Below are 16,168 nucleotides of genomic sequence, written 5' to 3'. Positions count from 1 at the left end.
TACTTAGAACTCAACAACAATATCAGAACTTATGGGTTAAGGCTGAGGCAGTACTTGGAGGAAAGTGTACACTCTTAAATGCAATTGTCAAAATAAAAGAAAGACTGAAAATAAACTAAGTACCCATTTTTAAAAATCTAGAAAAAAGAATAAACTAAAGAAAAATTGAAAGCGGGGGAAAAAAAGATAAGAGCAGACATTAATGAAACAAAACTAAAAACACCAAGGTAACAAACTCATAAAAATCTTGTTCTCAAGAAGACTAATAAAGTAGATAACTTTCTAGAAAGACTGATCAACAAAAAGGCACAAATAAAAAGTATTGCCGGGCAGCCGGATGGCTCAGTTGGTTAGAGCATGAGCCCTGAACAACAGGGTTGCCAGATCGATTCCCACATGGGCCGGTGAGCTGCACCCTCCACAACTAGGTTGAAGGACAGCTACTTGGGGCTGATGGGCCCTGGAGAAACACACTGTTCCCCAATATTCTCCAATAAAATTTATTTTTTAAAATTTTTTAAAAAGGAGTATTTCCCAAAGGAGGGATAACTATAGAAAAGAGAGATATATTCTTTAATTCCCCCCCCAAATATTATGGTGCCTTTCTGCTGATAGATTTGAAAACTTGATGAAATGTCTAACTTTATAGGAAAACATCACTTACTAGCTCAAGATAAATTAAAAACCAGCATTGTTTTATAACCATTAAATGGAATCAGAGCTCTTCCTGTTTTCCCGCCCTTGCCCTGAGCCTGCAGTTACTAGGTGCGTCTCACCAAGCTGGCAAGGGACAGGTGACAACTTCCTCAGGCTACTCCAGAGAAGAATGAAGTCATACCATGAGGCTAGTACAACTCTGAAACCACAGCCAGGTGGGGATAATGTACGAAAAGTGAAACGCAGGCTAGACGGAGCTCCCGAGCAGGGTCTGGTCTGTCTTATCCACGGACGACCCTAAGTGCCCTGCACTGCCTGGCACACAGTGGGTACTTTAAAGGTTTGCTCAGTGAAGGGACACGCAACAGCTGAAATTCAACGTTAAAAAGGCAGTTTCTACTGCGTATAAAATAGGAGTTCGTAGCTGAACTGTGTTTATCACAGTAGGGCCGGAATTTGTCAGTATAATTTTTTATGTCTACAGGTTAAGAGAACAGCACACATGTCAGTAGATGTAGGAAGATAAAACATTGATACATGATCAAAACGTGTTCCAATAAGAATTGATAGGATTAAAAAATAAACCACAGCAAGGTGGGTTGCAGCTAGTACTTTCGGGTTTCTTTTTTGAGGGGTAGAAGAATGCTAAATCCCAATGTTTTGATGGGGCCCATGTCTGTGAATGTCCTGAGAACCACTGAATTGTACGCTTTAAATGACTCGATTATAAATGTGGCTCAATAAGGCTGTTATTTTAAAAAGACCATAGCAAGCATCACAGATAAAAGATTGCACAATGGTTATGTGTCAACTTGACTGTGCCCAGACTGGGTTTGCCTGCGGGACCTGATGCAAATATGGCAAAACGTTAACAGTTTTCCTTTTCAGTGCTGGACACATGAGTGTCTGTTATGTTGTCCTCTTGCCTTTTCCGAAAATACAGGTAGAGGAGAGACATGTTTCCTGCTGAGGCGAGGACGTTATCAGTTACTCTCACAGCCCAGAGCCCTGAGCCCAGGGGGCGGGCACCTGGAGCGCCAGTGGCTTTGAGCAGCCGTGGCCCCTCTGAGTCTGTGTTCTGGGCTCTGGGCGTCGGGGGCTCTGCCCCAGTCCTGCGTCGCCTCTCCAGTCACTGCTGTAGTCTCCTCTGTGCCTTTGTTTGCTTTTTCTGCTGCTTGGGCCTCCCTTTCCATTTTGGCTGACCCAGCTCAGCAGCCAAGTCCTGGAAGTTTCTCTGCAGGACCTTGGGCTCCCTTTTCCTCCAGAAGCGTCTAAAAACGTGTGTGCACATGCACATGTGCCCATGGCTCTCGGGGTGTGCACGCGCGCGCGTGTGTGCAGGGGCCGTGCTGCTGCTTTCCCCGCACAGATCCTGACCGGAGAGGACTGGAACGCAGTGATGTACCACGGGATCGAGTCTCAGGGCGGCGTCAGCAAAGGCATGTTCTCGTCCGTCTACTTCATCGTCCTCACGCTGTTCGGGAATTGTATCCTTCTGTGGGGCGGAGGGGCACACGGCAGTGGCCCCACAGTCACCATAGCTGCTTCTGAGCCCTCACAGGCCCCCGTCCTGTCTGGTTGGGGTCGCCCCGCCGAGCCTGTGTGTCCCTCCGCCTGGGGCCTGAGTCATGTTCCTGGCGTGGGAGGCCTGTGAGGGTGTCCACAGCTGTGGTTAGTGCTGGGAGATAGCAGCCTGGCCCCAGGGCTCTGTCCTGCGGGCTCTGCAGGAGCCCTGAGCTGGCTTGGCTGTGAGGCGGTGCCCTGGGGTGCAGGCTCCCAGGACCCAGGGCGCCTCCCTGCCACACCGGGCCTGGGAGAGGGGGGTCATCACTGTTGGCCTCCTGCAGAGCTAACTGCTGCTTGAGCCTGGGACTGGCCCAGAGCCACTGGGGGTGGAGGGGGCATGTAAGTCCCTAGGCCTGTGGTGACAGCACTCAGTCACATGACTTTGTCCCCAGAGGAGTGTGGGATGTCTGAGACAGTTTGGTTGTTATGGCTGGAGAGGAAAGTGCTGCTGGCATCGAGTGGGCAGAGCCGGGATGCTGCTGAGCGTCCCATGATGAAGGGTTGCCCATGTCAGCAGTGCCCAGGGATAAGGTGCCTTAGCAGGACACCCACGGAGCGCCCGAGGCCTGCTCTGCAGGCTGAGCAGTGCCCAGGCGGGCACAGCTGGAGAGGGCACAGGGCAGATGCTGCTGGCTGCTCAGTACAGACACGAGCTTGTGGGAAGAGGCAGGTGCAGCGACAGGAAATCAAAGTGAGTCAGGTCAGCGGTACGTGAGGGCCTGATCCTGCAGAGACTCAAGGACATCAGGCCCTTGTGGCTCCAGAACTCTGGGCAAGTGGCCCTTTGTGGCCTTTGTTTCCTCACTTGTGAAAGGGTGTTGTGTGAGGCTTTGTCCTGGGTCCTGGGGCGCTCAGTGGGATGGGCTCAAGGTGCTGTCGCCATCAGCATCGCCAGGCTTCCACTGTCCAGAAGGAGATCACCTGGGCCAAGGGGAGGAAACGCCGTGAGCCCAGCCCGGGCCTGGAGCCCACGCAGTGCTGGCCTGGCTGGGTTTGCACGTTGTTTCCTGTCTTACCTGGCCTCTGCTGGGCCAGGTTTTACGGGCCCAAAGGTGATAGAGCCCCGCGCGCAGCCAGTGACAGTAGGAGGCTGTCCATAGGCTTGTCCCTGGCTAGAAATCCGGGAGCAGGGACAGAGCAGGTAGTTCATGGGCTCTCCAGGGAGGCAAGGGCAGACTGATCCAACACAACCTCTGAGCTCAGGCCTGGGTGGCAGGAGGTTCCGAGTGGGCACTGGGGACTGGGTGACACGAGACTGCATGAAGGAAGCTTGGGCAGAGGCCAGGGGCACACAGGGCCCTGGTGGGTAGGCCGCCTCTGCTGGCAACAGGTCAGCGGGGCCAGGGGTCTGAAGGCTGTGGGCGCCAAGGAAAGGAGGCTGGGGATCTGGGGAGCTAGGAGCCCTGTTTCCCCTGGGGGAAGCCGAGGCGTGACCATGCGGGAAGGTGTGGGGACAGAGGCTCCTTTCCTTAGCTGGAGCCGCCCAGACACGCTGCTCAACGTCTTCCTGGCCATTGCCGTGGACAACCTCGCCAACGCCCAGGAGCTGACCAAGGTATGTGGGGCGTGACACCGGCAGACCAGGTGCAGGAAGGGGTGGGGTGAGGCCAGAGAGCCATGAGGAGGGCCAGGTCGTGAGTCACGAATCCGTGTGACCCATGTGTCCAGCGTGGTCTCCTTAAGGTGGTGGACAGGCAAAAATTAGGCTGTCAGTCTGGTGTTAGGAATGGCGCTGAGAGGCAGCCCGGAGAAGTGCCAGAAAGGCCGGTGGCCACGAGGGCGGCCTCTGGACACTCCAAGACTTGGGCAGAATGGCAGAAAAGCAGAAGGGGGTGTGTGGGGGGAGCAGCATGGCTGACAGACAGGAGGTGCAGCCCGGACAGAACCCTGGGCAGGGGGGACGCAGGCGGTACTGGCCTCGAGTGAAGGGTCCCGTGATGCCTCCTGAGCCTGGTGTGTCTGTGCGTGAGGGACACGTGAGCTGGGCCGTGGGGAGCACCCAGCTCTGAAGACTGAAGGGCTGAGGTGGGCACCTGTGTTCGTCCCTGGGGTTAGTCTCAGGTGTGGATGGTTGCGCTCCGGTGGTCACTGGGCAGTGCTGTCCTCAGACCCTGGGACTAGCTGGTTCCTGGAGGAGCAGCTGGTGCCACCTTCTCTGCCCACAGCAGGATAGCGTCGTCCCTATTAATATTAGATGGCCCCGGTGGACGCCATCTGATGTGCCTGGTGGGGGGTGTGATTATACAACCTCCCCCCCGCAGTTCCTTCCCAATGAAGCCGCCCCGCCTGGTCACCTTCCCCACACAGCCTGGACAGTGCCGCTGGGCTGCCCGCTGACTCAGCCTCGGGCTGCTGCTCTACAAGCCCACACCCTGTGCGCAGTACGCTGCTGCCAAGTCAGGCTGGCTGGCGAGGGCGCAGGCCTGGTGAAAACACCGTGTGCCCGTCTGTCATGCGTGCATGCTCGAGCCAGTGCCTGAAAGATGCCCCCTGTGCGTTCTAACTCAGTCGGGTTCTCTCCAGTCCTGCACGTCCCCATCCCGGGGCCGAGCTTGACTCGGGCCTTCCCCAGGAGGGCAGGCTCAGGAGGTCTCTGGACAGCTGAGATGCAGGTGTGGCCCCTGCACCTCCCATGGCTCCTGCTGAACCCTCTCCCCCCACCCAGGCTTGGGCCCTGGGGGTGCCTGTGGGTCTAGCCTCCCCCCTTGCTCTGGCCGCTGGCTTGTGAGGACTTGGGAGTCCCCCTGGCCTGCCCATTGCTGCCGTCAGGAGGGGCCGAGCCAGCAGAAGCTGGAGGATGGCCGAGGCCCTGGCTGGGCTGCCTGGGCTGGGGGACCCCTGCATTTATGAGCACTTCTGGGGTCAGTGTTTCTGGAGCCATGTGAACTAGGGGTGCCCAGCAGCGCTGGTGGTCTGGCACCAGCTGTCCTGGGTCGGAGTGGGCCCGTGCCCTGCAAGTTCGGCCATGTGTAAAAGCATGCCAAGGAACCGATGTCCTGGGAGCCCCGTCTCCATGCACAGACACTAGGCAATGGCCCCTTTGGGAGCTGGGGCTGGTAGAGGCCTGTCCGTGTCAGGCTGGCCAAGCTCCAAAGGCCAGGACTCAACTCTGCTTCCTTTATGTTTGCACCGATAAAGTCATTTACTTTTCAAAGTGGAAACAAATTCAGGTTGAGTTTGTTGGTAGAATGCCCTTTGGTTGACTGGGGATGCCCTCCTCCCCCCCACTCCCCGGGAGCCGTAAACCGAGATGGAGGAATCAGGGTGAATCTCCTGTAGGGCCAGAGCTTGAAGATCTGAAGGCAAGTCTGCAGGCAGCTAACAGTGGACCTAGTTTTTGCCATTATTGTGACCCTAAGAGCAGATTCAAGGCTGTTGTGGGACCTGTTGGGGGTGCCAGGGCCCGGGGAGCCCGGTGGACCTGGGATTGGTGACTGGGGGAATAAGCAGTCTAGCTAGGTGACAAGGAGCTGCGGGCCCCGTGAACTCGGCCTGAAGCCGTTTATCTAGATGCCAGGAGCAGACATGTGGTTTTGCCCAGTGACGTGGGGTCAGGCCCAGAGGGTTTCTGTGCAGATGTCCACTGTTCCCATGGAGGCAGGGCTGGCCCAGCAGCCGATGGCCATGGGGGTGCTGCCCGGGGACTCGGTGTTGAGGGGATACAGGACCAGGCACCACAAATAGCTGTCTAGCTGTGGGTGCGACAAGGAAAGACTTGTCCCAGTCATAGCTGGGACAGTGGGTCCGGGTAGAAAAGCCCAGAGGGTGCGAGGTGGCTCTGCTAGGCACACTCCTGGTGGCAGTGCTGTGGGCAGTGCTGGCCAGGACCCAGGCTTGGTGCAGAGCCCTGCTGCCTGCCGTCTCACAGCTCTGGGGCAGAGGCTGACCTCGGTAGAGTGTGGCAAGTGCCCTGGGGGCAGAGGCCAGGTGGGACTGAAGGAGGAGTGGGTTTGCAGTTTGACAGAGTGAGTCTCAAATGCTGTGGAACAAACACGCAGAGCTGTCCAGGCAGCAGCTGAGTCCCTGGGGCTGGAGCTCTGCCCTGGGCTCAGGATGTGAGCATGGATATGCAGTCAGCTCTGAGCATAATGGGAGCTGAGGCAGGAAACTTGGGGGCCTCCACCTTGGGCAGCAGGCATGGAAAACGGGATCCCTGAAGGCTGCCAGAGAGCATGTGTGGAGCCGGTGCTCCGTGCTGGAGCGGGTCACCCTGATGCAGGAGCCACTGCCTGGCCACTCCGGTTCAGACAGCAGGAAGGACGCAGTGCCCAGGAAGAGGATGCAGCACTCTGCAGCGTCGCCACCTGTTTCTGTTGTTCAAACAGGACGAGGAGGAGATGGAAGAAGCAGCCAATCAGAAGCTTGCTCTGCAGAAGGCCAAGGAAGTGGCAGAAGTCAGCCCCATATCCGCCGCCAACGTCTCCATCACTGCGTAAGGCTCTGGGGAGTGGACTGCGGGGGGTGGGGTGGGGGGGCCCTCAGCAGGGAATGCCTTCCGGAGGCCTGTCAGAGGGCCTCGTGCTGTGGGTGGAGCTTGTTGGGACACAGCCCTGCTCAGGAGCTGTGATGACCGGGGACGGCTCCCGTCTCCTGCAGGAGCCTTTGTGTCTAGGGTTTATCAGGGAGCGTTCCCACAGCTCCCCCAGTTTGAGTAGGAGTGAGACGTGGCAGCGTGCAGCCTTCGCGTGCTGTGTGGGACGGGCCATGCTGTAGGGATCTGTCTGTTCCTGACAGTCTTGGGGGGCCGCAGGGCTCATCCTGGGGCAAACTCCATGAGTCAATATGACTATTTCATGCACACCTTTTCAGAAAGGCATTTATGAGCCGGAAGATTCTAGGTGGTTTTTCAGCTGCCCAGGAGACTCAGTTTGCAGAAATGTCTCTGACGTCTTGATGGGAAAAGGTGGAGGCAGGCCCAAGGCTCCTGTGCAGAGTCTGGAGCTGCTGGCTCCGTCTTCGGCTCCTTGCCTACCCCACATAGCCCATGTCCCGCACTGATCTGGGGCCCCAGATCTGGAGCTGGCCAGCCACCCTTTCTGTGAGCACTGTGGTCAGTGCACCAGGACAGCTGCAGGCACATCTGTGGTGACACGTGCATCTGTGCTGCTGAGTGTGTACGCTGGCACGTGGACGAGTCTGTTGTGAGTGTGAGAGAGCATGTGCCTGGCTGTGAGTGTGCACATGTATGAGTGTGCAAGCACACGGGTAAGTTGTGCCATAACTGAGTTGTGTGCACATGTGTGAATGAGTTGCACACCCTCGTGTGAGTGTGCATGCAGGTATGTGCACGTGTGCATGAATGTGTGCACTTGTGAGTGCACACATGGGAGTGCATGTATCGTGTGCACGAGAGCATGTACACGTGAGTGCACGTGTATACGTGTATACACTATGAGTGTTAGTGTGTGCAGATGTGAGTGTGTACATGAGAGTGTACACGTGAGTATGTGTGCACACATGCACGTGAGTGTACATCACAGTAGCCCATTCTTGCTTGGCGGACACCAGGGTGGTGGCCTGTTTTCTGCAAAGGTGTTTGCAGGGGGCCTGTCTCTAAGCCAGGCACGGATTGCCGGTCTTTGGTGGAAAATGAGCTAGAGGACGTCGCAGGCCCCTGAGAGCTGAGCAGGACACAGCAGCAGTCACTCAGCTGCTGGAGCGGAAGCTTCATTGCCAGCCCTTTGCTGTCTGGCCAATTCAGTTACGCGGCCACTATGTCCCCGCAGACTCCCTCTACAGCCCCTGTCCTGAGCCCTAAAGCCACGAGACAGCGGGTGGGCCTTGGGTTGATTGAGCGTGTGCTCGCTCTACTGTTTCTGGAGGTGAGTGCCTTGTCCAGTGGCCCCCTGCTGCCAGCCAGGGCTGCTTCTGGGGTGTCCACTGCCATCTGGGCTGAGACCGTGGAGAGGAGGGCACGGGCCCTGAGCACAGCCATGGAGAGCCCTTCAGGCCACCAGAATGGGAGGTCTGGATGCACTGCCACTGCTCCCTGGGGCAGTGCTGCTGTGTAGGGACAGGCTGCACTGGCGTCCGTGCCTGGGTACATGCGCCACCCGCTGCTGCCGGATCGCTGCTGTGGTGCTTCTTCTCCACTGGGAAGGGGCTCCCGGGGGATGCACAGGTGCTCTGCCTCACCTGGTCCTGAGCTCCGTCGCCTCACCCGTGTCACAGCCGCCTGGATGTGTCCAGGCGTTGGCCCCTGTGTTTCCGCCTCCGGCCAGCTGTGTATGCTATTGGCTCTACTGGGAGCACATGTAGGCCTTGGTCCTCTGGCGTGTCCTCAGCCCACCCGTGGTGGACACATAGTCAGTGTGATGGAATCGGAGGCCCTGGGCACACAGTCAGTCAGTCTGATGGGATCGGAGGCCCTGGGCACACAGTCAGTCAGTCTGATGGGATCGGAGGCCCCCGACATGTGCACGGCTGTACCGCCCTCTGCCCAGCTGAGACCTTGCTCAGGCTCCTGGTGTCTGTCGTTCCCCACCTGCCCCCACGTTTCTGTCCTCCAGGGGAGTCATGTGGCTTGGACAGGCAGGGCCTGCATCTCCTCAGCAGTTATTTCTGTGGCAAGTTGTTGGGGTGGGGTGACAGCGTGTCATGTGGTCTGTGAAGCGGGAGGACGGACTGAGATGCTCTCTGTGACACCGTGGGTGCTGAGGGGCCCTTCAGTGTAGTCGGTGTTTGACAGACTCTCATCAACACTCTGCGTGGCTTGACAGACGGTGCTGTGTGACCTGTCACTGGAGGTCGGCTGGGGCTATGTCTCTGGCCTCAGGTGACAGCCACTTCGGGCTGCTGAGAGGGAAGGGATGCTAAGGTTGGCATGGTCTTCCAGGTTCTCTGTGCTGTGTCACCCTCATCATCACCCAACTTCTGAATGCTGGTGAGTGTGCACACTCACACATTGAAGCATGTTCACCCCACAGTTCACACCCATGTTCACACCCATATAACCACACTCACACGCTACAACCACTTGTGTTCACACCCCACACATGTTGACACGTCGTGTTCACACTTGTGTGCATTCACACTCACTGAGACATGTTCACTCTCGTTTACACTCACACATGCTGACACATGTTCACACCCAGACACACTTTCACTCTCACTTTCAGTCACATACCATTCATTCACACCTTCACACACTCACAGCTCTCACACTCAGTCACACACCTGCTTGCACCCAGGGCCTGCAGGCAGGTGAGCTGCCTGGAGCTTCTCACTGATGTGGGCAGATGCAGACTTGGCCTTGAGAAGCGGAGCCGGGACCCACCTGGTCCTGCCCTGGGTGCTGCCCTAAGGGGAAAGGACTATAGAGGAGGTTTGCTCTGTCTCCATTGGTTTTGGAAAGGCTTCCAGAAAGTCACTTGGAAATGGCTGGAATTACACCCAAGGGCAGATGGGGTGCTGACACAGTCCGTGTGGCCCTGGGAAGGGTCATGGCGAGCTGGAAGCACCTGGCTTAGAGCTGGGGAGCTGAGGGGCTGTGGTGGGCTGGGCAGAGCACGGTATTCAGGCAGCAGGGCCCAGGCGACACCGCAGGTGAGTCCCCCTGCATTAGCCATCTCTGCTCCATCTGCGGCTGTCGGAGCGGGTGCTATGGCGGGCAGGGGACGGCTGTGTGGACTTGCAGGACAAGTGGTGCCAGCTCTTGGAACCCACTGCCCTTCCAGGGACAGTGTGCTCCCTGCTGTGGCAGACAGGCCCCCAAGATAATGCTTCTCATCTTGCAGGCACGTGGGGCTTGCTGTGCTCACTGCAGCTTCACTTTTCTGCTGGGTGCTCTCTTTTTCTCAACTTCTCTTTTCCTCCGAGGTCTTGGCCGGTGACCATTCTGATGGAAGCATCCCTGGCCCCCTGCCCAGACACATACTGCAGCCTGCAGCCTGAGCTGACGCGGCTCACGCGTGTTCTAGTGTCTCTTAGAATGCTCTGCTTTTCTCACCCTTGTTCTGTTTTGTCTTTTGCATGTGCAGTTTTGTAAAGCACACTCGAGGTACTGTGTCTCGCAGCTCGTCTGTCTCCAGCGTAAACTCACCGTGAGTCGCTCTGCTACGATCTCTGAGGCTTCATGATAACCACACGCACACACCTCCCCGCCACTCCTGACTGCTTTCCCACCCCAACCATTCGCTTTGGGGGCAGCTCCAGGCAAGCCTACATCCTGGAGAAAGGGGGATAGCAGGCACACTTCCTGACGTCCCCACATCTCGCTCATGGGCGTCGCTCTCTCTGAGCTTGGTCCCCCCTCCTCTCCCTCCTGGTCTCTCCTCCTGTCTGAGGTCTGTCTGTGTGCCATCACTGGTGTCTCAGGCATAGCTGCTTCTCTGAGGCGTCTGCCACTGATGTCTCCTTATAGTTCCCATGAGTGTTTGTTAGGGGCCTGCTGGGGAGGTTCGTGGGGTGCCCCTGCCCCATCCCTTCCTTACGTGGGAGGGGATGTGTGTGTAATCCTTAGGAAGTCTTTGTTCTAGCAAGAGCAGAACTGCTTCCAGTTGTGAGGCTTACGCTAGACCAGCCAGAGCCCGGGGAACCTGGGGTGGCCCTCCTGGGGTGACACCGGTCTGACTGGGAGGCTTGTCCCCAGGGCTCCCTCCCAAGGGCAAGGCCAGGTCCTGTAGGTGGGAGGTCCCAGGAGTGGCTGCGTGCCCTCTGCGTCCTGGTAGAGGTGGGAGCTGGGCTCTGTGCTACCACGAGCACTAGGGCTGCTGCCTCACGGGGTAAGAAAGCTGGATCTGGAATGACCACAGGGTGGAGGAAAGTTCAGATGTAGGTGTCCTTGGTGTCACCTTGTCAGCAGCTGCGGGTGACTAGATTTCTTAGCCCAGAGACCACATAGCAGGTCACAGCACAGAGGTCACGGCGCAGAGGCCATGGCACAGAGGACACAGCACAGAGGACCTAGCACAGAAGTCACAGCATGAAGACCGCGGCACAGAGGTCACAACACAGAGGTCACGGCATAGCGGTCATGACACAGGCCATGGCACAGAGGTCACAACAGAGGTCATGGCACAGAGATCACAGTGCCTGGGTTGTGCTGTGCCCACACGCCAGGCAGGACGTCCTGGGAGCAGCTCCTGCACGTGACACCTTAGACAGCCCTTGTAAATGAGGACTTGGCCTGAGCAGTCACCGCCTCGCAATCCTGTGGAGCAGAGGGTCGCTGGTAGCTTGCGAACTCGGTGGAGAAAAGAGACCAGCGTTGGGGCAGGCTGACTCAGATACCCACGAGGGACAGAGGCCAGGTGCACAGACTCAGGCACACCTGACGGGGCCAGCGGCCCAACTGGCGGCAGCAATGCAGACAGGCCCAGAGAGGCCGCGAGACCTTGCGGGGGCAGGGCCAGGCAGAGACCAGTGGGGCTTGCTCCCCAGCGATTATAAGGGAGCCCGCCAGCCCCACGGCACCCCTCAATACAGCAGACTGTCCACCTCTCTGTGGCCTTGAGCTGGTTCCTGGGAGGGAAGGGGCTGCAGAGGTTGAGGGCACAGCCATGACCTCAGGAGCCCATCTCCTCCTGACGGGCCAGGACCACATGTCCCATTGTCTTTATTACCTGTCTTCTGACAGACAGACAGACAGTCCCTAGGACTTGTGGCCGCGTCTGAGCAAGCCACCGGCTCCGAGTGCAAGCCCAGCTGGGAGGCATGGGCACGCCCCACATGGCTGTCATCCGTTTTCCAAGGGTTGGCACAGGGCAGTCGGGCTGTGTTTTGGTGCTAGCTAGGGGTGGCAGGCCCTTATGACTCTAGGTTGAAGGCAAAGAAAAAGGTGTGTTTGTTGCAAGGTGACCCTGGGAGTGGGGCAGCATGGCTTCCATGTGTCTGGGAGGCAGGTCAGGGCTTGGGGTGGCAGCCGGAGGTGTGTGTGGGTCAGCAGATGCCCCCACACATTGTCCTGCCTCCCCATCAGGGCTCCCAGGTGAGCAACAGATCTTGTGCTCTTCTGCTGCCTCCCCCCCCCACCCCACGTGCGAGGCACTGCGCTGGAAATGGCTCCCACACGGGCCCGCATTCACCTGCAGAGGGCAGGACTCACCATCCATCACATTATTCAGGCCGACTGCTGCCTCTCTCTGCAGGTCACCGTGGTGCCAGTGGCCCAGGGCCCTGGAGCTGGTGCCTGGGCTGGCCTGGGTCCCCTCAGGCTGTGGCTCTGAGCTGTGCCGTCAGTGTGGTTGGGGTCTGGCCGAGGCCTTGCAGCTCCTTAGATACTTCTTTGGTTTTTGCCCTTGGGCATGCGTCTGATCCTGGCTCCGTCAGTGACTGGCTGTGGGACCCCCTGTGAGTGATGTCCTCTAGGCTCAGTGTCCTCACCTGAGAAGGGGGCATGGGAGCAGCACCTGAGTCCTGAGGGAGCTGTGAGGGTTGGATGAGGTGGGCACTGGAGCCCAGAGCACAGTGCAGCTGTTGAACGGCACAGATGTCACAGCCACCGTCGCTCTCATGCTGCTAATGCTGCCAGCCAACACGGCGGGCACAGCAGCCTGCAGAGGACAAAGGGTGAGACCCTGGCCTCGGGGGGTTTGCTTGGGTAAGGGGGGTTACCTACTTTGGGGGTCTTATTTAGCAAAGAGCCCAGAATGCCAAGGGCTTCCTGTGTACTCTGGGCTGTGGAGCCCCACACGTGACCATGTGAGTGAGGTTGGATGGTGGTCAAAGCCTTTGGTAGCCTGTACAGTGAGGGCTGGCCTGGACCACAGGCCACTCCTGGTGCCAGAGGGCTCCGGGGAGTGATCTGGCTGTGTCCCTGGGGGAGAGGCGGGCACTGGCTGCCACAGGAGGTAGTGTCTCCAGTCCAGAACTGACTGCTGGGCTCCTGGCAGCACATGGTCATTGAACCAAGCAACAGTGCCCTGGATGGAGCAGTCCTGGGCCCGTTTATTCCTGAGAGGGCCAGGGCCAGCTGCCCCTGCCCCCACTCCCTGGGCTGTGCTGGTTGCTGTCCTGGGTTCCTTCACAAACACGTGTCGTCCTGGCCAGTGGCTTTCCTCCTGGAGGTGGAGGTGGACATGGAGACGGAGAAGCCCCTCTGTGGGCAGCTCTGCTCTCCTGTTGTGGGCGCCAGACTCCTGTCTCCCTGGGTCCTGCGGGTTTGGACACTGCCCCCTCGCCTCCCCCTCCCATTTTGGCCTTCCTGCCAGTGGCCCACCTGCCCTGGAAGCCTGTCTGCCATCGCAGGCACCAGCCAGCCATTCCCATTACCCTGCATCCTTAGCCTCAGGCTCTGACACCCGGTGCAGAGCAGACTTGAGCCCCTTGCCCCCCCACCCCTCGGGCCAGAGATCTCATGGTCTGTAGGGTTGTGACCACGGGGTGAGGCCGGTCGCCCTGGGTGTCTCCCCCTTCTGCAGTGACTCCGTGGGGGTCTCGAGGGCCCCTCTGCCCACCCTCTCCATCCTCGCTGCCCCACTCTGCCACCCCCATCGCTTGCCCGTCCACGGTTTCCCCTGCGAGGCAGAGCGGGGCCGTGCTCACCCTCGGTCTCCCTGCATTCCCCGCAGCAAGCAGACCAACTCGGCCAAGGCGCGCTCGGTGTGGGAGCAGCGAGCCAACCAGCTGCGGCTGCAGACCCTGCGCGCCAGCTGCGAGGCGCTGTACAGCGAGCTGGGCCCCGAGGAGCGGCTGCGCTATGCCACTGCGCGCCACCTGCGGCCCGACATGAAGACGCACCTGGACCGCCCGCTGGTGCTGGAGCCCGGCCCGGAGGGCACGCGGGGGCCGCCGGCGGGGAAGACCCGGCCCGAGGGCGCGGACGCGCCGCGCAGGCACCACCGGCACCGCGACAGGGACAAGGCCCCGGCCCCGGCCCCGGCCCCGGCCCCGGCCCCGGCCCCGGCCCCCGCGGTGGAGCAGGACCCTGCGGACGCCCCCAAGGCGGAAGCCGGAGAGCCCACCACCAGGGAGGAGCGGTCGCGGCCGCACCGCAGCCGCAGCAAGGAGGCCCGGAGCGAGCGCGGCCGCGGCCCGGGGCCCGAGGGCGGCCGGCGTCACCGCGCCCACCGGCACGCGCCTGACCTGGCCAAGGAGGGCACAGCGCCCGGCGCCAAGGGCGAGCGGCGAGCGCGGCACCGCGGGCCCCGGGCCGGCCCGAGGGAGGCGGAGAGCGGGGAGGAGCCCGCGCGGCGGCACCGGGCACGGCACCGGGCGCCGCCCGCGCGCGAGGACGCGCAGAAGGACGGCGAGGCCGAGGCCAGGGACCCCGCCAAGGAGCTGCGGAACCACCAGCCCAAGTGAGTGGGCGGCGCAGGGGGCCGGGCCGGGCCACCGCCCGCCCTGGGCGCCTCCTGCCTGTCGAGTGCGTGGAACTGCGTGGGGGGCCGCTGCGCCCCGGGGTGTCAGCCATGGTTTTAAGGCTCCGGAAGGAAGAGCGTTCTTCCAGGGAAGTTGTTGGGACTGGTTTGGGACACGTTGGCTCGGGAAGAACAAACCAGCCCCTGGAAAAGAGGAAATGGGGGAAGACTGGAGGAAGGAGTCAGGAGATCCCGGGGCAAAAAGCCTGAGGAGACCCCGGACTAAGTGGTAGGAAGGGAGGGGCCTGGCTCTCTGTCCCTGACAGGAAGGGCCCTTTAGGCCACCTGGGCGTGCTCTCTGCCTGGGACAGGACCTGGCGCTGGGGTAGCAGGAGCCCTGAGGCTCAGGCCAGCAAGTCTTCACGTTTGCCGACCCGCCACTGCCACCCAGAAGCAGCCATGCAGCCAGAGGCCACCACCCAGGACCACTCTTGCCTGGGCATCATCTGCCTGTACAGAGCTGTGCTGGGCTTTGGCCTTGTGGGGCCCCAGGGTGGGTGGCTCAGGGAAACCTCCTCCAGGTTTCTGCATTCTACAAACCATTCCATTCCACACACATTGTGTTGCCAGTTATTCCTGGCCTTGTGCCAGGGACGGACAGGTGAGTAAGTCCTGTCTCTACCTTTCAGAAGTGTGCAGGGTGATTAAAAAAACAAAAACATATGCAATGCAAGAGTAACAGGAGGTGGTCAGGGAATAGATCTAGATAGGGGTTTAAGTCGCTGGGTTTTGCAGACTAAATAGGAGTTTGGAGCTGCATCAGACTGATGTGCATTTTTGGTTGCAGGGAGCCACACTGCGACCTGGAGGCCAGTGGGGTAATGGGTGTGGCTCCTGTACACACACTGCCCAGCACCTGCCTGCAGAAGGTGGAGGAACAGCCAGAGGATGCAGATAATCAGCGGAACGTCACTCGGATGGGCAGTCAACCCCCAGACCCGAGTGCCGCTGTGCAGGTTCCAGTGACACTGACCGGCCCTCCTGGGGAGACCACAGTTGTTCCCAGTGAGTATCTGCCTGGACCAGCGGGGCAAGGCCTGCCTTGTTCAGGCCACTTTGCTTCCTCTTCTCTCTTGTTCCATGGCAGCTGCTTGGGGACAGGCGGCCTCTGTGACTTGTTCCCCCAGCTGGAGAGAAACTCATTTGCTGTCAGCATCTGTACCTTGCCATCCCTTGCTTTCCGGTGCCCCCAAAGAGCACTATTACAATTTTGTATTGCACTTAAGCGTTACTCTCCTCACTGCCAAAAACATTTGCAAGTCACCAGCTAAGGCTAGGCACGCTGTGAGAGTGCTGGGGACACAGCAGGAGGGGGTGGGGCCAGGGCTGCCCTCATGGGCTTCCAGTCTCATCAGGAAGACAGACCGTGAGACAGTCCTGATCTTCAGAGGTGCACAAAAGCTGCTGAGAACCATGGCCGCCGTGTGACCGGGCCAAGAACCAGTGGGCGAGGAGGCGGTTCCCAGGCTGCGGCCTGCCCACCCACTGACGGGCCCTCTGTCCCTGCTCTGAGGTCTCCCCAGGTCTCAACCCGAGCCTCCCTCTTCCTTCCCCTCACTCACTCACATTCACGGGGCTCCAACTAAGCGGCCCCGTGTGCAGGACTGATTGTGTGCAGGCACCGAGGGTGCAGGGTGAACGAGAGG

General features: G+C 59.4%; 1 protein-coding gene across 7 annotated transcripts in view; it reads left to right on the top strand.

The window, feature by feature from the left end:
- CACNA1B (calcium voltage-gated channel subunit alpha1 B) overlaps positions 1-16,168 on the top strand; it is a 167,752-nt gene that overhangs the window by 73,362 nt on the left and 78,222 nt on the right. For 4 of the 7 annotated variants that reach the window (XM_088792972.1, XM_088792971.1, XM_088792975.1 and 1 more), the window contains exons 16-20: positions 2,027-2,144; positions 3,711-3,778; positions 6,549-6,655; positions 13,734-14,462; positions 15,310-15,527. In XM_088792972.1, the coding sequence (XP_088649098.1) occupies positions 2,027-2,144; positions 3,711-3,778; positions 6,549-6,655; positions 13,734-14,462; positions 15,310-15,527 (1,240 nt within the window). Of the gene's footprint in view, positions 1-2,026; positions 2,145-3,710; positions 3,779-6,548; positions 6,656-10,202; positions 10,266-13,733; positions 14,463-15,309; positions 15,528-16,168 lie in introns of all 7 variants that reach the window. The other 3 variants (XM_088792970.1, XM_088792973.1, XM_088792976.1) reach the window with 1 other exon arrangement.

Source organism: Rhinolophus sinicus, chromosome 16 (genome assembly GCF_057876585.1).
Source record: "Rhinolophus sinicus isolate RSI-liver-muscle chromosome 16, RSI-T2T, whole genome shotgun sequence".
Taxonomy (NCBI): domain Eukaryota; kingdom Metazoa; phylum Chordata; class Mammalia; order Chiroptera; family Rhinolophidae; genus Rhinolophus; species Rhinolophus sinicus.
Note: the sequence above shows the minus strand (reverse complement) of the source record. Positions and strands in the feature narration are given on the sequence as shown.